General features: G+C 29.5%; 1 protein-coding gene across 1 annotated transcript; it reads left to right on the top strand.

The window, feature by feature from the left end:
* Window positions 1–23,800: 23,800 nt before the first annotated feature.
* Window positions 23,801–26,137, top strand: LOC146533882 (uncharacterized). Its single transcript, XM_085194961.1, has 3 exons — window positions 23,801–23,891; window positions 23,967–24,935; window positions 25,675–26,137. The coding sequence occupies exons 1-3, from the start codon at window positions 23,834–23,836 to the stop codon at window positions 25,725–25,727; spliced, it is 1,080 nt and encodes a 359-aa protein (XP_085051087.1). The 5' UTR covers window positions 23,801–23,833; the 3' UTR covers window positions 25,728–26,137.
* The last annotated feature ends 246 nt before the right edge of the window (window positions 26,138–26,383 follow it).

Here is a 26,383-nt window from a genome sequence, read left to right as displayed (position 1 = left end):
TTCAGAGTAAGCATTCGCTTTTTAATTCAAATTCAATAAGCAAATGAAAGAATGGGTCCCCTAAGGCCAGCGAGTCAGTCGACGTTAATAGACACATTGATGAATCTTGCTCCCTCCTCCTCCCCTATAGGTAAAGAAAAACTTTTCATTTAATAAGTATTTCTAGCTCTGAATCAATACATGCAATAGATGCTCTATTGCATTTCAGATATTGGATTCATCTGTACGTATGAAAATAGTTAAAAATTAAGATATATTAATGAAATATTGGTGAAAATTATATATTAAAGTGGAAAAATGCAATAAAAATTATGGTGTAGTATTAAGATGTAAGTAAAAAAATAAAAATAAATAACTCAGTTTCACGCTGTATCCCGCACTAAGCAGGTAAGCGGTAAGGCAGTTAAAAAATATATTTTTCCTCAATTGGAAATCGAACCCATAACCATTGGACTGTCGCATTTACGTCAAACGTTACGCCACGATGTCCTCTGAAATAAATAATTACAATTTTCTTACTTATCTTCAAAAGCCCTCAAAATGTTAAATTAATAAAAAAAAACATTTTCCTTATAAGAAATTTGATATCTAATTGTGTAAAATTTTATATAAACATGTTAAAATTTATTTTGACTAAATCCAAAGCTTTATTAACGGGAATGAGTGTAAAAATTTTAAAACATTCGGCGCAGATGGCGGTCTGGCGGCCACAAAGTTAACCCATTATTAATTTTCCGTTCGTGTAACCAACAGAGGCTAATGTTGCAAGCTTATTATTGGGAAATTTCGTAATGACTGTTAAAATAACAACACGCTACGCCGTACACGCTATAGACAGGAATAAAAAAACTTCTGAATTACATAAATAATCGTAAAAGTTATAATTTTTGAAGATTCTTTAGTTGTGAGTTTCATAAACGTTACATTATGGCAGGGAAAGCTTGTGAGGGTAGATGATTATTCCATTTTTACGCAAAGATTACTGAACCAATTTAGATGAAACTATACATCAATACCTCTTATACATCAAAATATAAAAATAGTCTTAAATTTATGTAAAGATTTTGTATAATTTGGGTATAATGTAAATAACTTTAAACGGGTAAAGCCGCGCGTGGACGCTATCTTTATATAGGTATAAACAAATATTAAGAAATCTTATACTGTAGAGCACAATTTAACAAGATTGAATCTAATTGAGGTCATACTTTTACCACACAAAGAGTTCGAGCAAAATGAATAACTTTGTCCGCATATAACATAAAGAAAATTGGTTCACTGCAATTTCGGTAATGCACGAGTTGGCTGGAAAATGAGAAATTATGATTGAACTCAGTATTTCCGTCTACTTGAGATTAGTGAGAGATTTCTTGGGTGAAGTCAACTTGCCTAAGTAAATATTTTTGTTACAATATATTGGAGTCTCTCTTGGAGTGCATTAATATGTTTAAATTAATATTAATTATTGTAATGTTTTTTTTTATTTTGGTGCTTTAAAATATTTTTATTATTAAAATATTTTATTTTTAATTGCAGGTTAGGTTAATTTGGCGCCGTGTTAAGTTCCTCCAATACGATGCGGATATAAAAATGATTTCTTATGGTTACATAAATATAATACTTTAAAGATATTTGATTATATTATATTCTGGATTCTCTACTTTATTTTTTATACTTTTTCATCACAGTCATTTCGACTATTCAACTCTTTCTATTACAACATTCAACTTAAATTCGCATAAAGTGACACACAGGAGATACTAACCGTATTTTCATAAAAATGTTAACGTTAGATGCGACTCGCGGAAATTCCTTACATTTTTACGTGCACCATTTTATGTAGGTATATGGCTGAGATGGCTATTTTATTTTACTGATCCTATGGCTGCTGCAGTCGTAAATTACAAGAAAGGAAATGAGCTCAGTACGCCGGAAAGAGGAAAAAAATGCTAATAAAATTGTACCTCCCGTTAATCACAACCCTCGCTCTCGACATTCTCAATTTAGTACAGATTTTAGTGACCTAGGTCATAAGGAAATTGCTTTTTCCTATTCCTATGTACTTACAGTATCTACTATAGTTGTTCTTATATTTTACTCAATTAATTTAGTTTTCAAAACAAGTTATAATATGTAAGAGAAGAAAAGAGAGAAGGAAGAAGATAAAATAATTAATAATATAATTCCTACCAGAACTCAATTTAATTCCAGAACATAAGTATTTTTTCTAAGCGATTTCCCTCGAATCGCTTAAATCTCTTTTAACCGTAACTTGGAATTTCTAGTTTAATTAAATAAAAACAAGAACGGTACATTCCCTTTACCACGCTTAAATGTTAGTTTTCATACAGTCGCGTATTCAGAAAGTGTTTTTCTTGTTCATTGCATGATGAATTTATAGCTATTTTTTTTTCCTATTTTTAGAAATATATCAATCACGCTACGCAAAACTACAGGTATCACTTTTATAAAAGTATTCATTTTCAATCCATTCAAATAAGCAATAACCATTATCCGATTAACAACTAAATTCGAGTCATTGGGTACTGAATGGCCAAACTCTCCTGCATTTTCTCTAAACAAAGGGAGTGTATTAACACTATATCTACCAGATAGTATCTCTAACCATATACCTAAGACACTGCTCGTTTCCATCAGATCGTAATGTCTCCTCGCTCTATTAACTTACAGATAGTGGTCACGATAGCAGGTGTCAAGTGTCGGTAATTAACTTCGAAGTAGGCTATGGCCTGGGGATCACTATATATTTATGTATATAAGGAATAGATTAATTGACTTGCTCTATAGGTAAGTGGTGGCCATAGGTGACCTATTTATTCTAGATTCTAGAGAAAATCTATAGTAACACGGAAAGCAAAACAAACACTTTGTACACCTTTTTACAAACGAGCCGATGTGCGGACGAATTGGTATTAAAATTGGCATTCTTTAATTTGAAAGTACATACATTTTTTTAAGAGAAATTAACAAATATTCATTTAAGATTTTAATAAATATTTATTAAAAAAAAAACTAACTAATACCGGCCAAGATGGAGTCAGACTCGAGCTCATAGGATTCTGTACCATTGTCTATAAAAACTACAATAAAATCATATTTATTGTGTGGAGATCTTCTTAAGTATTAATTTTATTTTGATCTTTAGTATTTGTTGTTATAGCGGTAACAAATATAGGTACATCAACTATGAAAATTTCAACTCAATTTTAACTATCTTAGCTCGTGAGACATAGCCTGGTGATATACGTTTTAGTAATAGGGCCTCGTTGACCCTTTGGGCACGAAAACCTAAAAAGTTATTTTATTATTAGAAATTTATATTTAAATGCGTTTTCTTATAACGGAGTCATATACTGCATAATATGCTGATGATTAGAGCTAAGTACGGTTATAAACTCATAATGTAATCATTTAAAAAAGTCTAGATTTTGCAACCCAATATTTTCTCAAGAGAGGAAATGTTGCCAAATAAACGATATATCCCTAATTTCTCTCCGAAACAAAAAAAAATAAATATAAATTTTCGAATATATTTTATCGTTTCGCACGTATCCCCGTTTTTAATAAATGGCTAAGGTAAAACAATATATAGCGAAAATAAATGTCTAAAAAATGCGACACGCTATATTGTAACACGGCTGTGAAGGTTCACGAGGAAAAATGTAACATAAACAAAACGCCAGGGGCAAACAACTTCAGCCCCATCTTAATAGAATTTTGACGCGATGTCACCTTACTGCAGTAAAGATTTTACATTGCTTATTATAAGCTTAACTCGAGAGCGACTTTATGGGATATTGTATAAGGGAATATTTTTTTTTGTAGAAAATCCTGATAAACGTGTTTTCTAATTTAAAATAATGAGTAATTTTCAATGATTTTGCCAATTTTAATAAATAATATTGGGTATATATATACGGCGTTTATATATATATATAATTTATTCATATTGTTAATTTTTCATTTATTTCCAACAACAAGTATATAATAAATAATTAATAGAATTAGTTTATGCAGCATATAAAAGTCCATTTTTTGTAGTGAATCTTAAAAGAATTTCTAAAAGATTCCCCTCCTAAGAGATTTGATAGGACGTTACGAGACTTCATTATTCATTTTTCTCTTCCCAGTCTTCTCCCTATAATGATTGCATTCCTACGTCATATTACGAATAAATTGTACGAACAAAACATTAGAGGGTAGATAAACAAGAAATTGTCGCATTATTTAAATACTTTAAAAAGATTCTTAATCTAAATAGGTATTTCTGATAAAATTACTAATGAACATTGGGGTATATTACAGCCTTCATTTTGTTATTTTCTTTTACAAGAAAAAAATATTTAAGCTTTTTTAAATTTTTACATTAAATAAATTGATTTAATTGACATATTATAAAAAAAATAATCTTATAATAAACTTTGTTGATTATAAAGTAATATAAGTTTGAGAAAATAAAAATAAAATAATAAATAAATATAAGTCCTTATAAAGCCATAGTTGTCGGACTATCATTGAGATATTTCAAAGTGTAAGGAATGATTTTTATTTATTTCAGGTGTTATAAAAAAAAATGAAAATCCGATCTTGTGAAATGCGAGAGATGCGTAGAGATAAAAGTAATTATAGTCATTCGAGTACGTATGTCACGCCAACGAATACTCTAGTGGAGCGATTTGAAGTTGATCCTATCATTATTTTTAATTACAAGTTGCTGGTAACTTGACTTTTACAGATTTCATTATAATTAAAAACTAAATGATTATTCATTTTTAAGATTAGTAAATTAAAAAGATTATTTTAGTACCAACTATTTATAATTTCATTTTATTAGATTATATTTAATATTTTTATTTCTTCGCTCTAGTAACGATGTAAAGCGTGGCGTTGAGTTACGTCACCAGCCTTTGCCTCCATTATCCGGCGGAAAGTGGAGAACAGAAGTGTTTTAATGAGAACGGAGCATCTTAACACTAGGTTCTCTCTGCTTACTCTGCTATATGCTAACAAAAAATAATTACATATAATATTGAAATTATAGCGCAATGTGTTATAAACGGTTTTTTGTAGGTAAGAAAATTAATTTAAAACCAACTTGATAAGTTTTATAATCGTATCTGAATTTTTGCGAAGTTTCAAATAGAATTTGAGTTTATTATCTTAGTGAGTAATGAGATTTTCAGGTGATTTTAAAGTTTGCATTTTTATTAACATCGGTTCCTGCGGAACTTTTGGGGTAATTTCTTTTAACTTTTTAAAGAATTATGCTTCTATATTGTAGCATATTTCCTTTTTTGGATTGTTTTAAGTGTATAACTCCATCTAAACCACATATTTTTGGCATGTTACTAGTACCAATTAAAAATAAAAATTTTGTTATATAATAATTATGTTTTCATTTATCTACTTGCAGCGTCTCTCATCCTAAAAACAGAATATTATGTTATTTAACGATTTAAAAACGTAAAGTAAATTCTGGTGGTTGTATTTCAAGTAATATTTATTTTCTGTTATTTTTACATTTATTGTAATTTTCCAGTTTTCACCTTAAAAAATCTAAATAAACAAAAGCAGTTTATAATAATATATAATATACTAACATAATAATTAAAATAGGACAAGTAAACATGATTTGTTATATCGGCGTTAATTGGGTTGAACTGATAATTTATTGATATATTTGCTTGCTTGCAAATTGCACTTTGGATATGAAATACGAGCGTTAATTATGGCTTAAGCTGGTGAAACTGTTAATGTTTCCTAATTTGTACTGAGGTTTTGGATATTGCGAATCTAGAAAATAGATACATACCTCTTTGAAAAATATTATTATATTTTTAAGGCATCTTTTCACATTATGACATTCGCAAAGAAGAATTTAATTAAATACTTTTAATTTCAAATATTATTTCACCAATTTTTTATTTTATTTTTATTATAAAACTATAAAGAAATAGAGTTTATTTTCCATAAATTTCTTCTAAAGTTTTATATGTTTTATAATAATAAATAGTATCCTCTGTGTGAAGATACTTTCAATCACTGCACAAATGGGATTACTGCAAATTAAGTTTGAGAAACGCAAGGCTAGTTCCTCTGGCTATACTTACTAAGCAAAGTTACTTTAACTTTGAAATCAATGTCCAACTAGTCTCAAATGTGGTCGCAGAGCAATCAACTTCGGGCAAGTTTGTTTCCAGTGACTTCTAAACTTGCAAAGCAATGCATTACGCTCTTGACAGCGCACCTGTCTATTTTTGCTTCTGGATATTTATTATTTCAGTTTTCTGCAAGGTAGTTGCAAGATTATAATAGATATTTCTAATTTACAATTAAAATTTTGTAAAATCTTTTCGGAAGTTATAAATAAATAAAAAAACAACTTCACGCTGTATCCCGCACATAGAGGTTGGGGAATGAGAACTCTAGAGTCTAGTGTTAAGATACTGTTCCCATTATGACACTTCCGTTCCCCATTTAACGTCGAATGATTACTAAATAAGTTACTAGCTATATAGATACCCTTTTCAATATTAGATGCTCTAAGTAACAATGATAGCTGACGTCAATTATAATAGTTCTCGTCAGAGTTGCTCGTTCTGAGAACATTCTTGATATTGCTGACACATATCGAGGTTGCTGAAGATATGAAGTTATAAAGACAATTAGTCTAATAACTTTATATGGAATTATTAGTTTTAATTTTAATTGTGTTTTTTTTTATGATTTCGTTTCTTTATAAATAATTTATGGATCTTATTCTATAGAAAAATAGAATATTGTGAAGAATTTATGTAATGTTTATTAATTTGTCCAAGCTTTTAACTATTTACATAAACGTCTATAAAAGATTTTTTTTTTGGCTGGTTTGTTAATAATTCTATATTTTGAACTAGTATATAGTGGCGCTGTATCTCGCAAAGGAAATCTAGTGTTAAGACACTCCGTTTCCGATTTCCCAGTTGCCTCGACACCAGAGCGAAGAAAATATTAAATATTTCATTTCCTCAAGTGGAAATCGAACCTACAACTTGTCGCACCTTACTTTCAAATTTATTTATATTTAATTGAGTATTCAAATAATTGTAAGATTTGAATCTACATACAATAGCTTCAGCTAGATGCCATGCCATCAGGACGTTATATAGTTAATTAAAATCACAATGTATTATCATTTACAATGTACACGTTAGTCGACTCCGACATTGTTTAACGAGTGGCACACGTAAAGTATCTTAGGCTCGCAAAGGTGATATCCCTTTAGAATTCTATTAAGAGCCTCCTCAAGTTGTTTGCCTGCGGCGTTTTGTTTGTGTTATATCTTTCTTGTGAAGTCTTTGGCCAAGACGTAAAATAATATTATTCTTGACACCTATCTCTGTATCTTTGGTTTGAAATAATAAAAAATATATCTTATGGATTATATATATATATAAGTGTATTTTAAATATATTTATCGTACTGTAAATAAATTATAAATAATAATTAATGCAATGCAATGCTAGTATTAAGTCTAAAATGGCGATTTCGCACGTCTATTCTGAAAGAGTCTACGACGTTAGGGTACCGTAGGCTATAGATATACTAAGATCGCTTCGCAGAAATTTCTGTTCGATAATTACGCATTGATACAGTTTACATATATTTTTTAAGGCCAGTCAGGGTTCGCCACTCACTCGAGGAAAGGAAATATTTAATATTTTGATTTTCCGCCTCAACACGCAATGCCTCCAGAAATCAATGAAAAGAAAAACGGGAGCAGTGTCTTACATTAAGTTCCCAGGTTCCCTCTGCCTACCCTTTTACGTGCGGGATACAGCGTGAAGCTGGATAAATATTAAGATTATTTTTTGAAACCTTTCCATCACATCACATCACAATTTTTATAAGGCTATATGGAAAATGTGATGATTCAACCGCGGATGTGATTACCATTCACAGAGATAATTTCGTGGTCGACGCCGGAACGAAATAATTCAATGCTGCGTCACATTAAGCGATAGTTTGCAAATTATATTTGAACAGTCAAATGTGATTAATTTCCGTTTATATTTTCTAGAAATTGTATTTGTGATTAATTCTGTTTGCTGATGATCATAGTTAATGATGAAGAAACATAGACTTGTTTGTTTTCCTTCATTTAAATGTTGAATTAAGTAAAACATAAAATTGAGGGCAGTCGTGGCGCAGGGGAAAAATGTATGACTGTAAACGCGACCGGTTGTGGGTTCGATTGGCACTTGAGGCAATGTAATATTTAATGTTTTCATTTCTTCGCTCTAGTGTTTGAGGCAAAGATCGGCGTTAAGATCCGCCACTGAATACGCAAATTGCGGAAAGTGCGTAGAAAATTTGCGTGCAAAACGAAAAGTCTAGACACTAGTTACTCTCTGCTTACCTTGCTATGTGTGAAGTTAAAGTGTGAAGCCAAAAAAAAAGTATAGATTAATAAGTTACATCTAATAAATCTACGGTACTTTCTTTAATCTAATCGGATAATAGTTAATTAACTCATGTCAATCGAAATTTCAGTAAATCATAATGTCGGACATGGCAGCGGCGTTAATGTTGTATTAATTTATAATATCTTAAAATATATATAGGTATATAAAGTGCACATATATTTGTTTTTAGGGTTCCGTTCCTGAAAAGTAAAAACGGAACTCTTATATGTTCGTTTTCTTGTCCGTCTCTCTAGACCATTTATTTACCATGTATGTAAAGGTATTAAGATAAATAAAAATCTATTCTTTATATGATCTCTTTAAGCACAAAAAAACAAGCTTTTAAGTCAACGCAAGCCAAACATACCTTACTCCATTTTGCTGAATTTTGTATGAAATTCGACGCGTAATCAAAACCTATAGATTACCTCTCGTGTATCAACAGTTATGAAATTTGGCACAAAAAATTCAAACAGTAAAATAAGTATTACATGGAAAAAAAATATCATAAATTTATATTTGTAATTAATTACATACATAATGAATGGACATGCCGGTAAACTTAAGTTTCTCAGCTATAGCATTTATAAATAACCGTTCACCCACAATCCTGAGATTATTATAGAAGCTTCGGAGGGTGAGTCCAACTCGCACTTGACCACATTTTTATTTTTATATTAATAGACGTGAGCAAAACAAGTGCAGTGATCGTAAATAAACGCCTGACTTGTACCGAATGAAGTTAGACGGCCCTTTCACATTTATAATCGGCTGCAAGGGTCTACATTTACTCATAAGCAAATATAATATTTTAAAATTAAATATTTGAAAAATGTAAAATATGAAATATGAAATATTTTACATTTTGGAATGGCGTATTTCCAGGATACTACGTAGTTACTTACAATTTTTTTTCAACTTTTTTGCTTGCCTCGTTATCAGACCGAAGAAATAAAAATAATAAATATTTCATTCCCTCGAGTGAGAATCGAACCCACAAGCATCGCATTTACTGTCGCACTCTTGTGTGCCTGCGCTACGATGACCTCATATATATCATGAAAAAAATCTAGAAAGCTTGTTTTAAAAAGATTGTTTTAATTAGCATTTTATTTAATAAACATAATAAAATATGAAATGTTCTATGAAACCTAGAAACATATACAATGTAATATAATAACTAAAGTTTTAATACTTTATGTGAAACTAACAACTTTAATTCAGTTTCAAGTAATTAATTACTCTCTAGAGAGCTAATTCCTTAGAAATAATTACGTACTAGGAGCGCTGGACTTCTCTATACATGTATAATTATGAATTACTTACGGTGCACACATGTGTATATGATATTATGTTATCATATATTTATATTGCAAAAGTATTATATTTTTAGTTTTAGGTACTATTTATAATATTTAGGAATGTTCTAGGAAATAAATATGACATACTCGTATTTTTTTTATATAAAAAAACTCAATAATTTTATTTACATAAAGCTTGAATTATATAATAAACAAAAATGATTGATAAAAAAAATACAAATCACTTTAAAAATCTTAAACATAGTATTATCTTGGTTTATAATTAACTATATACATATATTAATAAGAAACTGACTGTTCATAACAAGAAAAATATACATTAAATTTTTAATAGCTTCCTATTAACATATAATATGTCAAACAAAACATATTAGAAAATCCATTTCGAAAATAAATGATTATCGTTACTCTTATAATTAATCAATTTTTGTATGATAGTTTCTGTAAATATCAGAAATACAAAGAATTAGCTAAAACATAATGAAAGAAGTCTTTAAATAGATATTATTTTACTATTATTTTAAAGTTTATAATAACATACACTATGCTTGTCTATTCAACACAAAATCTAAATTAGTATTTTAAAATGTAAAATTCTCTTTGTTATCAAGTCTTTTCACCCCTAATATAATATTGCTTGATAAAATCTTTGCTTTTTAAAAGTACCTATTTATACTTTATTTACTTTTCATACCACCCTGTTTCTCCCGCTGATCGTAAGATTTCTGTTATGTCTGCAAATTAGAGATAGCAAGGCAATAAAGGGGATACGAATCCAAGATTATTATAATATTTTAAAAGATTATTCCATTTGAATTTTACAGAATATGAAATAATCTATTACTTTTAAGAAAGCTGCTTTCTAAATTCTCCTTTTTTTAGTATCCAATATAAATATTTAAAAAGCTATAGCTAAAAACATATGAAAAATAAAATATTACGATAAAATCTCAACCCATCATTATTTCTCGGTGACCGCAACAAAATTGCCTTAGGCCCTTAAATAAGGATGAGATTAATGAAAATTTTGTTTTATTAGCGTCACATCGTCGATAATTTGTTAGAAGCAGTACAAAAGATAACAAGCGAGCAAAGGACATCAGCGAACTGAAAGTAATTGATAATATAATATAACCAGGAGGATAATATCTCAATGTCCTGAATGCTATCTATTCGGACAGGAACAAATATCGACAAATTTGTCTTTCAATCACAGGCAATTGATCTTATAATCAGTATGAGGTACTCTTACATCAGTAACCTAGGTACGTTGCTTGTGTAGCTTCGGATATATTTATTAACAGGGTCTGTATCAACATCATAAGGTAAGGCCGTCGTGGCGCAGCGGCACAATGGTGTGAGAGTAACGCGACGGTCGTGGGTTCGATCCCCATTCGAAGAAGAGAAATATTTATTTACGTTTATATTTCCATTTGTTCGGCAGAAAGTGGGGAAGGGAGTGTTTTAATACTATATTCCCTCTGCCTATCCTGCTGTGTGATCGATACAGCGTAAAGCTGGTGTGTATCAAGTATGCCTGATGGTCATAATAAGACTTATTTGTTTTAATTGTTATTTATATACTATACAATGAAACGTATAAAAAATTAATATAGAAGAAGCTTTAAATATTCAAAAAGTAGCTAAGAGGCACGAGTTATAATCTCTTTATTTGTAAATAAATATATTTGATAGAATTTAATTATCAATTTAGTCTATTGAATGATTTTATTGTTGTATATATTTAACACCCACTTCTTGCATTAGAGAAAACTTTGTTGTTTTTGTTCCTGTTATACGTTTTCCTTTGTTGTTTGGACTTAGATGACGGGACCCAATATCTTACTGTAAAGAAAGACCAAGCCGCGACTCTCCTATTACTAGCATATACTCGTATTGCTATTGATCCAATTTGTATACAGATGACATTATAGCAGTTTTATTTCTTTTCCATTATTGCCAATACTGAAGCTAAAGTAATAAATATAGTCTTTGATTTGTGTCCAATATATAATTCAGTCCAGCTTTGATGTCCTAATGGCGTCGTGTAACGCTCGTGATTTACGCGTGATCAAGTTAATGCTGTTCCCGATATAGGTGTGTTTCATATTTCTATATAATATAGTTAAATAATATATATATTAAACAACTATATTATAATAAATTATTCATAGAGTTACTTTATTAAACATTTCGTTTACTTCTGTTATAAGTAAAAAATATTATTGTTATCGCTGAAAATAACCATTCAAATCGACATTTATATATAACATTTTACTCATACGAATTTAATTTAATATTTTTAACTTGAAGCGTCTTACTCTCGCTATAGTGTCACACATAAAGTGTAAGTGCCTGCACAGTAACTATGTGCCTTTGTTTGACTCCGGTATACCGCAAAATGTGGCAGCAAGACGTGAACTATGCCTAAGGAACATAGCCTTTTGGTACTTGCCATGAAATGTAGACTCCTTGAGACTGTATGTTAATATATTTTCATAGAATATAGACATAATATTTTATTTATGTAGAAAATTTTATAGCAATATAGCGTTTTGCAGAAATAGCAAAAAAGTAATGAATAGCAAACTTAATTTTATATAACTTTTTATATTATATACCATCAAGTTTCAGAGAGGGCTTGGATGTAGTCGTGACAACTGTGGGTTCGATTCTTATTGGAGTAACCTATTTATATACGTCTACATAGAATATACTTTTATTAAATTAGTGAATAAATTTTACATTTTTAAATATACATTATTATAAACATTATTATTAAAAAAATATATTATTATCTACATTATTATTATTTAATATCAATTTGTAAAAACTCGAAAATCGAATCCACAATCGTTGCGTTCACATCCAGACGCAAATGATATAATCTTTCATTATTTTCTTTGCTTACGAGGCGAGAAAATATATTTTCTCAATAGCATAGAGAGAAACACCAGAATGCAACTTTGTGAAGCGAATACACTATCTCAGTTATAGCTCTTATATACATATATATAAAGAACACGTGAGAGTAAAACGTTTAATATTTCTCTAGTTGTACTGCTTTTATATATTTTTTATCTTGTCTATACATCCGGGACACAATCGTTTGTTGCGATTTATCGATAGCTTCTAATGTATTGCGTCCATTGCAGATTATGGAGATAAATATTGTACTTAACTGTGCAGTATGTCAATACTGAAGATCTATGTGACGTTTATTCTATTCATATGTATAGTTTTGTTCTACACTATATTTATTAATAAATAATCTTACTATGAAATGTTATAGTAAAATTTTAAATATTATAAACTAGTGGACCCGGACGCGGCTACGCCTGCTTGAACTATAAGAATATTTATTAAATATTATATAATATATTTATTTTTATAAGGATGAATATCAAAATATAAGTTCATTTTGGGTGACGTTTTCTTAAAACAACCAAGAAACTTTGCAAACCGTTGCTTAGCAACGACGGTTGTTAGTACCTTAGCAAAATAAATTGCATGTCAAATTAGAAAGTATTTTAATTTATTAGTACATATTTGTAATGTAATGTTATATAGCCTATAGCACTTCTGAAGAATGCAGGTTTCATACAAAACAAAAACATAGTAAATCGGACCAGTAGATCCAGAGATCTTAGCGTTCAAACAAACAAACAAACTCTTCCGCTTTATTATATTAGTATAGATATGAACTGATAATTAATTTCTTTTAAATTTCACGCTTTATACTAATGATGTAGCCAGTGAGAAGGAAGTGCTACACGCTTTGGTCATTGCATAGTTTCTTGGTCTCGGCCACTATCGTCAACCTCTTCATACATGCCCTCAAGGAAATCATCCTTTTGCTGACTTTCCATTTAATATCACCGATACTATCTTCTCAAAGGTCAATAGAAATCTGAACTTGCCTTTCTTAGCACTTCCTCTTGCTTCATTAATCTTTTCTTCCATTTCTTCGTCACTCATTCTCTCGACGTGTTCAAGCCATAATAACAGCTTATAATACTTTTTACATAATTATGAATAATAAATATATTAAAGAACAATTTAACACATAAATCTAGAAAATAAAGAAATGATTTAGAATTACAAAGGTATTCATTAATTCACTCATGTTTTATTAATATAATTACATCTATGAATAATGCAACGCATACTCATAATATCAATCTTAGTGAGAGGTATTCTGGATGAGGAGCAAATATATTCCTGAAGCAAATGAAATTGGATTCTTCTTATTATATTGTCTATCTAAATAACGTTATTTGAAGTATATTAATAATAATAAGTAGCTGGGGAGGTTTTTGTTTTGAAAGTAGCTGTAATAGTTCTTCAACTATTACAGCAAAGCAAGCTTTGCGGGTCTTTGTCCGCTTATACTTACTGTTTGTTATATTATAGTCAAATAATATTTTTTTACATAAATTGTAGTTTTACTTTGTGTTATTTTGATTAAAAAAAAGAATATCTAAATCCCTTCAGTATTTTTTGCGTGAAAGTGAAGTAAGTCCACCCATGAACAGTCCATCTTCACGCACATTCGCATTTTTTATATTAGTAGAATAAAATTATTATTATTATTACATTATATTCACATAAGCCTGGAGTAAATTAAAATTCAAAGCACTTTTAATTTCTATGGCATAGCTATAAAAATAGATAACTAAACATATATTTTATATATTTATATATAGATTCCTAGTTTCTACGGTGTCAAATAGGTCGTCACCCTTTCAGAGGAATATGTGACGTTTTGATTAATTACTACATAATTAAGTTCACGCTCTACCGCAAATTGCTGAGACATAGCGGATTATGTTGCATTCTAATTAGGTAATTATATTGTGCTCTTTAAGATATTCTCTTAACAATTCAGGTAAATACAGAGAGATCTATCTCTCTCTATTTACCTTGTATGTATTTCCTTGCTTACTTGTCTGTTTGTCTTGTAATTAATGTCTTATAATATTGTATTTTTTCAGACAAGACAAGGAATCTAGCGCTTTCCGCCCAAATTCTTGAATGGTCAAACTCAACACAATTGTCCACAATTGTTCTTCTAGATCTTTCCGTCCTTTTCCTTGGGAAATGAAAACTTGGATAATTTTCTATTGTATTTCAAATAGTAATTTTATTTTCTTTTGTCTTTACTGATTGTGAATTTACTTTCACACATTTTAACACAATATTATACTGAAACGTTTCGTATAAATTTATTTACAGCAACATCGTTAACTGATGAATACTGAGAAGTTCCATAGGAAACCCAGCTTGCCAGTTAGCAGTGCTTATATTAAAAACTTGTCGCCCGATGCGGCTTTCTTCTCTAAACGTCCAAAACTTCTTAAATTATACCCCAACCCTCGGTAATTTCCTTTGTAACGCCCAAGTTGAGAACACTTCAGAAAGTTTTTGGCATTTTTAGAGCATTCGTTTTATTTCTTAAAATAAGAAAATAGAAATTACGAAGATAGTGTTATTATATGTTTTATATTTGATTTACAGGTATTATTTTACCAAAAATTTTATCAACTTTTTTTTTGGAACAAAAAAATGCTTCTAACTAAGGGACTTGTTTGAAAATACAATTATAAAAATATTTTTAGCAACGTGCTGTATTCCGCTATAGCAGATAGAGGGAATGCTGTGCTTTGTGTTGTCACTAAAGCGAAGAAATGAAAATAATTATTTCCAGTGAGTAGGAATAGAACTCACAAATGTCACGTTTACATTGAGACGACACTGCAACCCTTCGCCGTGACAACCTCTTTAAAAAAAATAACTATTTTAAGGATATCGAAAAAATTACAATTTCTATTAAGGCCTAATTTTGTTTTAAATAAAATAAAATTATTCCCTTAAAAAAAACACTTAGCTAAATAATATTTAAAGATATAAAACCAAATTTCTTATCAACGAAGCTTAAAGTATGTGAAAGCTTAATATTCCCTTGCAAGTTTGTTGGAGAACTTTTTTATGAAAAATGACTGTGGAAGTGCGAAGTGTTTTATGATTATGCTAAAAATACTTTTCATATAGGTACTTATATTTCATATATTTTTATGCATACTTGCTTCTTTCTATTTTAGATATTTACATATTTAATATTTATTTTAATATTACATTAAAAGTATTAAAATAAACTAAACCTAATTCCTTTGACAATCAAATATTTTAACAAAAACAAAGTCACGTAAACGCGACAGGTTGTGGGTTCGATTCCCACTCGAGGAAATAAAATATCTAATATTTTCATTTCTACGCTCTGATTCAAGATGCAATGTCTCCAGAATTCAGTGAATAATAGGAAACGGAGTGTCATTACACTATGTACTCTTTGCTTATCCTCCTGTGTGCTACATAAGGCAAATATTACATATTTACAAGCAATAAAAATGTTTCACATTTCCCTTTAACACGTCTGTTACGACGTTATTAAACGGATTAAAATAAATAGCTTCCGCACTAATAATTCGGTACCACGATCCCATTGACGCTTGAGTTGGTTTCCGGGCTTTTAGCCAATTGCGAACATTTTGAAACCTGCCATCATGAAAATTCGAACGTTATCAACCAGCGAGAGATGCTCATAAATCCGAAGAGGCCTTTTCCCGTAATGCCTTTCATATTTCTCCCAGCACGCTGCTGTACCAGTTCAAATAAATTACGGCCATCAATAAAAATCTCGGCAGAGATCCTCCGACTTATTTAATTTATATTCCATCACGGCCGTATTTATCAAATATCGAGCTTTATTTGAGATTCGATTTTAATGGTAATCTTTTTTTTTTATAATTAAAATTAAAGCATTCTTATAAATGACGGATGTTTCTAATTAGATGGTTAGTTTGTAGATAAGGTAATACTATAACTTGTATCGGTTGCCGTAATCTTATAGTTATGAAAATATAATATATTTTATATCATAAAATTCAATATAATGCAATAATTAAAGTAAACAGTATTTAAATTAATCCTGTAGTATTCTAATATTATAAAATATTAGAATAACTAAATAGTAATAATTTTGATATTTTTTTCGATAGCAACACCTTATTTAGACATACCTAAGTACATTCATATTTTTCTTTCTTTCATATCCTATTTTTATTTATATCTTTATTTATTTTACAATATATTTCTAATTTTTTTTAATTATTTAGTACACAATTATATTTTTACTAAAATCCTTTCCTCGTATAACCTTAATTGAATAAAAGAACCAATTTCGATCATTTTTTTCCTATTGAATCGTATAATCGAGAGCGGCATACGTTTAAGGCAAGTCCATTAAATAATAAGATCCTCTAATGTATTCTATATTTTTAGCGAGTTTCAAACTTCTAAGGGACGTGTACCAGACTGTGCTCTTAGCAACGAAGTGCAAAGTTTAAATCATCTGAATCTGAATTATCCATTAACATTAATGTCCGCTTTGATGGTAGCTCTATGAAATGTTATTTCAATTGTGAATTTGAAATTTTCTTAGATATTTTGGTTTATATGGATTCTGTTTCTTTGAGAATAAATATTTATAATTGTTTATATGACTAAATCAGCGTCAGTAATAAAGATATTATTAAGGTAGATATTTAGTCATTAATTTCAAGCCACCTTTTTAAATATAATATGTGAATATTATATTAAAAAAGGCATTCATATGATACAAGAATATTATATAAAAAAATGTGACATTAAAACTATAATACCGGCCTTTGTGGTGAAATGGAACAGCTCCTGAGTCTATATGCGATGGTAATAGGTTCGATTTCAATTCGTGTAAAAAAATATTTTCGTTTTCCTGCTCTGAAAATTTAAAATCCGATATCGAAACCTGCCACTCGACTTAGGAAAAAATCAAAAAGTAGAGAACGGAGTGTCGTAATACTATGTTCTCTCCGCCTACTCAGGAGAAGCGAGTAACTGCAAAAAAGGCTATAAATGTTCGTACTAAATGTCTAAGGTATCATTAAATTGTTATTATATTATGAACACACTGTATAATATAGTACGCCTGTATTCCTCGTCGTATAGCCTCGTGTTAACAATATGCATAGTAAACTAGAAGCTAACTACACTCCACTTTATAACTATTACAATGAGAAATGTTTCGATATGAGGGACGACTATGCGCCAATGGCGTTCATGCACCGTACTGCATTAAAGGACCTAATATTTCATTTTATAATTATTATTATCATCAAAAATAACTTTACAGGGGAGGAAGTTTAGTGTTAAAACACTCCGTAGTCATCGAGATATTGTGCGGTGAGTGGCGGAACTTAACGCTGTGTTTTGCCTATTAGAGCGAAAAAATTAAAATATCATTCATCATTAATGGGGATCGAACCGATGAATGTACAGGTGCATATATACTGAGTTAATCATAAACTTAATTGAGAATGAGGATGAAATTGAGAAAGGAGGAGGAGAAGGAAAATTAATTTTGACAAAACAAAATTTCCATAACGAATCTGTTAACTTTTTAAAGAAATTTCCAAAACTTATTTGGAATAAGAATTCAATATTAATACATTATTATGAGAATATTAGACGACTAATATTGACCACATATAAGATATATTTGGAAAAGATAGAAAGATATATTTGGTATTCATATACTGATTTATGCAAATAGCTTTTAAGCTGATGAAATGGGTGAGAAGTGTAGTTTCAAAAACAAGATGGGCGCAGGTGCCGCTCTCCAAATTCGATGTCACTTTGAAGCACGATTTTCATTTCACAAACAAACACTGTACAGATTATCTTGCTAATATATACTTTGAATATAATTTTGCCTTTTAGTTGTTTTTTTTTCGCATTTAACGAAAAGGCTAATGTGTGTTACGTAAAATTCATAAAAATAAATTTAATTTAATAAGGTGAAGGTTTAACTAGTGTTAAAACACTCTTTTACTTCTTCTTCAAGTTCTGCTGAATTTCTGCTAAAAAAAACCCATACTTACATTATGCAAAATGTCTCTCATCTCTCATATGAATAGACTTATAAAACGCATCTATTTCATAATTTTAGATACTTTTAGTTGATATCTATGTTGTGTACATTTTCACTTTTTATTTCTCGAATGTCTTAAAGGTTTTCCAAAGGATATTGTAAAATATTTCTGTCCCCACGGTGTCATTTGTCTAACTTTTCGGTTTGCGAAAGCTTAAAATCTTCAAGATCTTGCCGACAATGCTGTAAAGCTTTGTAACAACTTGAAGTTTGTATTGAAGAGCACCTACCTATATTTATTTTAGGCATAAAAATTCCTTTATAAAAAATGTAAGAATGACATAAAGATTTTTTATTTGTGTATTTTTTTTAAATATATGACAAAATATTATTTTTTAACTACTGTAGGTTTATTTTAGCTAATAGTTATAATTTACATATAATGAAAGATATAGAACTGGCTATCTGCTCGCTCCGTACCACCGTCTACCAGGAAAAGTTAACGATTAATACCTCCGTTCTTCTCTTTCAATTTACATAGACATTTCGCTATTCATACTTCTGTGAAACCTTCTTCTTCCTCCTGGCATTAATCCCGGCTATTGCCAGGGTCTGCCCTCCTACTCAACCTACTCCACTTTGCACGGTCTTTTGCGTCCTCGGTGGTTAGACCATTGGCTCTCATGTCCTGCATCACGACATCCAGCCAGCGCTTCCTTGGGCGTCCAGGAGGTCTCACTCCAGGAACTGATATAGCAAGGCACTTGCATCCGACATAGTTCTTAGCCCGGTGCGTAACGTGGCCAAACCATCTCAGGCGGCGCTCTGTGAAACCACTGTGAAACCACTTTAATAAAATTAAGCTGTAATTTTACTGTCTAGCTCAACTTTGCTTATACAAATATATTAATAGTAAACAAATATACCATACTAACGACATATACACCAATTATAGCAAGCAATATCATCAACTAATTGAGGGAAATGGCTGGTTATGTGGTTCGAATGCAAAAGCCTTATTGGCGTGTGGAATAGGGGATTTCTGAGAACTGAACTATACTAGATACGAAATGAACATATGCCTCCGTTATACAGATATACAGTTATTTATATATTTGTATCCACTTAGACTTGTGCTAATTTCAGAAAACAGAATTTTTGAATGGAATAAATATGATATAAAAATTGGAAATATTTAGAAATTGGTAAAAAATATAACGGAATATGAAATGGACAGAGTCAAACAAAACTGATTTTTTTTAATATTATATTCGTGCATTGCTTAAAGAAAATTCCTCATATTTTTCTATTTAATTTGTCTTCGCTCTGGTATAGAGGCAAAAGGGCGGCGTTAAGTTCCGCCACTCAATACGTAATGCCTCCAGAATACGGTGAACTTGTGATCAAACTTTCGCAAGATTTTGAAGACTGAAACTTTTTATTTGTTCTTTTCGCTACCATTACGTGACTAGTAAGTTTCATTTTGCTCATACTAATCCGACTACTTTATATATATATTCTACAAATTTTTTCTTGTTGACATATTGTGAAAATAAAATATTTTAATTATCTTTTTAAATAAAAAGTGTCTAGCTGTAAGCAATTATGTATTCGATTTCTATTCTAAGAAACATTTCATTCATTATTTTTACATTCATATAATATAACTTATATTATATTAGAATAGCTTAAAGAAAACGAAAAACTACTAACAGCTAAATCCACAATACAAAATTTCAACTCTAAAAAAGAACTACCTTTCGAAATTTCAAATTATCTTGTCACAAAGACTTTTCTTTGCTTTCGAGTCTCTTATTTACGAGAACAATGCATAATATGGTAGAATAAATTCTCTGTTTGACTGTTGTTCAGATAAGTTTCTCCGCTACCGTTAGTTTATATAACGACGTTGATTTGCTGCAGGGTTTTATGCAGCTTAACTTTTGTATTAGGTTTTCCTACAGATTATATGAAATGTATCCGTTTTTAGAGTAGTATTATTCTATTAAATCTTGTAAGCATTTAATTAGTAAAAACGCGCGGTGGTTGTAGATTCGATCTTCCTTTGGGGAATACTGATTGTTTTAACACTAGGTTCTCTATGCGTATCCGTTATGCTGGATCAAAGTTACTGGAATTATCAAAGTATTTTATTTAATTTTTTGCAAGTATATATAAATTTAAAAATAAATATTTTATGACACATAATTCTAATAATCTTTTTAAATAATTAATTATCATTTAAAATAAATGAATTATTATTGAAATTATTGAAGTATTCGTTAAGACGAATGATTATATCGTAAAAAAATAAAATATTCAACTAGCACAAGAGAAATCTCGTTTATCTCTAAAAGTAACGGGATTAGTGAGACGGAAACATAAATAACAAAGAAGATACTCTGGATTTGATGTTAGAAAACTTTTTATCGAACTCACTGTCACAAAATGCCGTCTATCTTTATCTTTTTGTTTTAACCTTTTTTACGGAAACATGTATAGAGACACTACCTACTAAGTTTCATTTAAAATCAGTGTGTTTTTATTTGTGTATGCTAAACTTTTAATGATATTATAAACTTAAATTTACTGTTTTCTTATACATTTTTGTATGAATCTCAGAAAAGAACCCCTCTCCTAATAATTAGATATAACGTATAGACTTTAAGCTATTGGTCTCATGTTGCCAATGCGTTAGAAGGTGCTAGGGGCGAAATACTCCAAGTCTCACCAGTACCAGTACCCAATCCTATAAATAAGGCTCGACCGCCTTCGGGGCTATTCATTTTGCTTATTTATGATCAAATATAAGCACACTCTCAATAGAACGACGTTTTTAATCTTCATTTAGAAAACGAATTTATTATTTAGCAAGTGATACGTTTTTGTGGTGCATAAAAATAGTGGCTTGTATAAGGGGGGAAAAGGTAAATAAAATTAAATATACAAATTTATATATATATATAGTTAATATATTTATAGATAATACAAATTTAGAAAGGAAAGAAGAGGCTGGCCGTATATGCAACGGTAGTGGGTTCGATTTCTTTAATATTTTCATTTCTTCGCTCTGGTAACAAGGCAATGTAAGGGGTTGAGTTCCACCATTCAACGTCCAATGCCTCGAAAATTCGGCAAAATGTGGAGAATAGAGTATCTTAACACTAGGTTCTCTTGAATACCCTGCTAAACGCGGGATACAGCGTAAAACTAAAAAATATATATTTGTAAATAACTTTATATCTAAGAAAGAAATGCACATCTATTATTTTTTTAGTTTTTGAGCACTCAGTTACGAATGATGTTAGCTAAATTACTGCTTCAGTAAAATACAGGTGACTAATATAGGCTATTATTTATATACCTTTTTTGGTGCAAGTAAGAAAATACTATCGAATAAGACTAAAAAACCATTAATAAATGATGAAAAAGCTTTAAAAAATATATTAAACCTTAGAAAAACCAATTACTTATCACTTTTCATGAGTCCTTTGCGTATTTATATTAAATAGAAAATAAATAATCTCAGATTCGAAAGTATTTACAGAATTTACCTGGAAAGCAAAAGTTTTCTCAGTCGAATCCTTAACTTAAATAAGTCACCTTTTGCGGTTCTATCGAAATAAAGGCAGTCGCTTTCTCCAATTCTGGCACCGATGCGAGGTAGCATTCGAGGACAACACGGTTTTCCGGAAAAGAGGCCCCAAGGACCGAAACTCTTTATGCAAATGTGGTTCCACAAAAGGTGAAGTAATACGAACGTCAGATTGGGACTCGCCCGTTTTCATGCTTCGATGTCAAAACGAATCCATTGGTACAAATTAGAATAAGAATTTAGTTGAACTGCAAGTACCGGTGTAATCTAATTTTATAACTAGATTTGGATTTTTTTTACGTTTAATCATGATTTTCAAAAAGTAAACCTTGGAACTTTAGAACAATTAATAATCTAAAATTAAAATATTTTATTACCTTTATAATATTTTTCCGTATCCCTATTCTTCCTAAAACGGTTATTATTTATTTAAGTGAAATTTTAGTGTTCTTATTAAATTACATACATAACTTAATATACTAAATATTTGGAAGTCACAATCTACCCTGAGTGAGAATTCTTTAAAAAATATATTATAGGAAATAAAAACCATAGCGGCATATCGCCTGACAGTAAACGCGGTTACAGGTTCGATTTCCACCTGGGGAATTATTTTCATTTCTTTACTCTAGAACAAGAAGACAAAGTGCAGCGTTAAGTTATTTTATGTACTAATATTTATCGTATTTTGGTGTGGACTAAATATTGTATTAGATTAAATATTATAGTAAAAGTAAATAATTTAACTTAAGTATTGCATCATTGGATAAATTTTAATAGTTTTGAAAGAATGACTACTTAATACAATGTTTTAACAAGAACGTAATATTTTTTATCAGCTTTTGTTGTAACATAGGGCCCATAGAGCCCGCATCGTGATAGCCACGATTGTTTTTATTTTCACTTTGTTTAAGTATACAGGTTCAATACATACTAAATGGATAATTTAAATTTTAATATATTTTATTAAAAATATTATTCATATTTTTTTTTCACTGATATAAAACTTTCATTTTGAAATCTTTTTATATGTCCATGTCTTTAATTTAAAATATACATTTATATTCAGTTAAAGTAAATAACAACAGTAATAGTAAAAGTTTTGCTCTTAGTATGACTGTTGTTTTTTACTTTTATTATTCATAAATATATTTTTATATTAAACTTCTTAATTGTATGTTATTTATAAAAATATATTTGTACTAACTATACAAATAAGAGTTTAAAAGCAAAATAGTATAAAAAATCAGAAAAGTCTTATTTATGTTTCAGATTTTTTTTGGTTTATACATTATTTAATCTAATTCTAGTTATTTTTCTGAAAAAAAAAACTGTTTTAGTAAAACTATATTTTCGTTAAATTTTATAGTTTATATAAACATTTTCATTATTATTTAACTGGTTGCCACTCTTCTACATACACTCTGCCTAAAGATAACGAGTAGTCAGTCTTGGTTTCTCATACTACATTGTAACGGACAAAATGTGTGTAACAGCTTGTTACGTATCGTTTACAATATTGACTCTTACTTTTATTTTTAGTAAGTTAAATAATAAGTGATGAATTTTAATTTATTTTTCTCAATCAGTGTTTAATTTTAAAATATTTTTTTCAGTTATCAGTGCTCAAGATGAAATTTCTGTACCTGTTGATAAGGAACAAAAATATTTACTTCCCTTATTAGGCTATATACATGGATATAAAATTGGTCAAAATTTTGCGTTACAATTGCCCCCATTGATTTTGTCCCCTATATTGGTAGTGCCTGCAATGAAAGAACATCAAGAAATTATTATACAGAAATCCATTGCTGAGAAAAATAATCAAGAAAATGAAGGAAGTCTTGAGGATTTTGCCCCCACTGAAATAATTAATAGCCAAAATGATTATACTACAGAAAATAAATCCGAATTATTTTCCAAAGTTGATGATAGTACGGAATTTTATAATGTAAGTGACAATTTATCATCAGAAGATGATACCTTTAAACAGATTAGTTCTAACGAAACTAATAGCAGTGTTAGTGATACAAATTCAGAGAGCAATAGTGGTTTAGAAACAACTCCGTTCAGTGAAGAAATAAATGAACTAGATAATATGCAATCAATAAACACAACTAGAAAACCATTTGGACCTTATCCTAATGCGATTTACAATAATAGTGACATAAATGAATTATCAATCACACTCCCCCCATTACAGAATAATTTAACTGTACCTAATAAAGAAAACATATGGCAAAATTTTAGTTTACCATCAGTTAATGGAACGGAAAATATTACAAATGATTTTAACAATTTTAATTCTACAGTGGATAACATCATATATTTCCCGACAACTTCGTCAGCTATCAATCCATATCCACCTCGTCGATATTATCAAAATGTCGACTCGCTATCAATAACGACAGATTCCTATACAAATGTAGAACATCACTTACCCCCCGCTTATGATGATCGATGGCAAAGGTTCTCCTCATTAGAGAAATCACATCTGACATCTGGCTTTCGACCTCTCGCTGGTTTGTACTATGATGGATTTCTACACAAACCTTTAGAGAAGCAAGCAGGATTTCAACCTAATCGTAATTATAATTATTACAATTATATTTAATTTCTTTTTTTATATGATTTTTGATAATTTAATTTATAATATATTAAGATAATTAAAAAAAATATTACAAAAAGATCGATGTTTGTGAAACTTAACAACACTTCTGGATATGCAAAAGGAAAAAAAAAACATTTAATCTGTTAAGCCTTTTTTGTTTTTTATATCTTTATTTAATTTTTAAGCGTATTTCTTTTACTAAAATATATATTATTCTATAAAAAAGTAATAAATTTGTTGATGTTAGTAAAAAATAATTTTCATACCAGAACATAAACATGAGACTTGAATAACGATCAAGTTCATAAAATATTGTGCTTTGAAACTCACTGAGTGTTTTGTATATCCACACACGTACTTTGCATACTGATGTAAGAGGATTGGAGTCTGCACAAATTGTGCTTCTTTCCTTTATGAAATACTAGGCTTCTTTTCATGACTTTACGCGTTTTATATTTTATTAAAAGGAACAAAATATATAAATAGTAATTATATCCAACTTTTTAGTTTTATGTTTTAATTTCATAAGTTATAGAAAGTGTAAATTATTGAGACAATTCAGTAAGAGTTTATATAAAAAAAATATATATTACGCATTTTTTTCGCTTATTCCCTAAGAGGTATGTTTATTATAAATATAAAAACCTTTTATATACTTTTATAATAACCAGCTATCGTTATTTTTAATGATTGTCTTGTTTCATAATTTACAGGCGGCATACAAAATAATATGAGGTTTGCAAAAAAAATAAAACCTGCCAGCTAACTTAAGAGAGGAAGCCAAGAAATTATAAAAGAAAATCTATATTGCGCTTAAAACATACTTTTATCTACCGCAAAATAAAAGCATTTAATAAAGCTTCAGGAAACGAAAGTTTAAGCGAAGTTCTTTTATAGAAACATTGGAGGCTTTAGATATCTTAGAAAAAACTTTCTTGTTAATCCTTCAAATTCTACTCGATTTGTTTTCTTGTGATACAAAGTTTTTACGTGGGTTACGAGAATACATGAAGATTACATGTGATTTGTATCGAATCTGTTATTATCATTGTGATACTGCTCCACTGAGCCACTATGGTCTCAATAATTTGAATATTATGTACTTATTTATTTTGTTTCGTTTGTTTATATTACTAAAGTTTTATCCCGAAGTAATTATAGAAATCGTGAAAGCAATGATGGAATTTTTAACTGATTCTAAATCCTCGGTAACGAGTTTCAAGAACTTATAAAATATTTAAAGACTCGAAGTAAGCAAGCAGTAAATTAATATTTTAATAAATAAAAATTCAAAGAGTATGTTATAAAACCGTTGTATTTTATAAATCTTTTTTATAATTTGTATAGTATATGCGTGTTAACCTATTTGATTATTAAGAACGTCTAGATTGTCTTTTTTTCAACTTCACGGTTTATCTCGCA

This window comes from Heliconius melpomene, chromosome 12 (genome assembly GCF_056956725.1).
Source record: "Heliconius melpomene rosina isolate 202511_hmr_F chromosome 12, ASM5695672v1, whole genome shotgun sequence".
In the NCBI taxonomy this organism is placed as follows: Eukaryota; Metazoa; Arthropoda; class Insecta; order Lepidoptera; family Nymphalidae; genus Heliconius; species Heliconius melpomene.
This window is presented reverse-complemented; position numbering and strand designations above follow the sequence as displayed.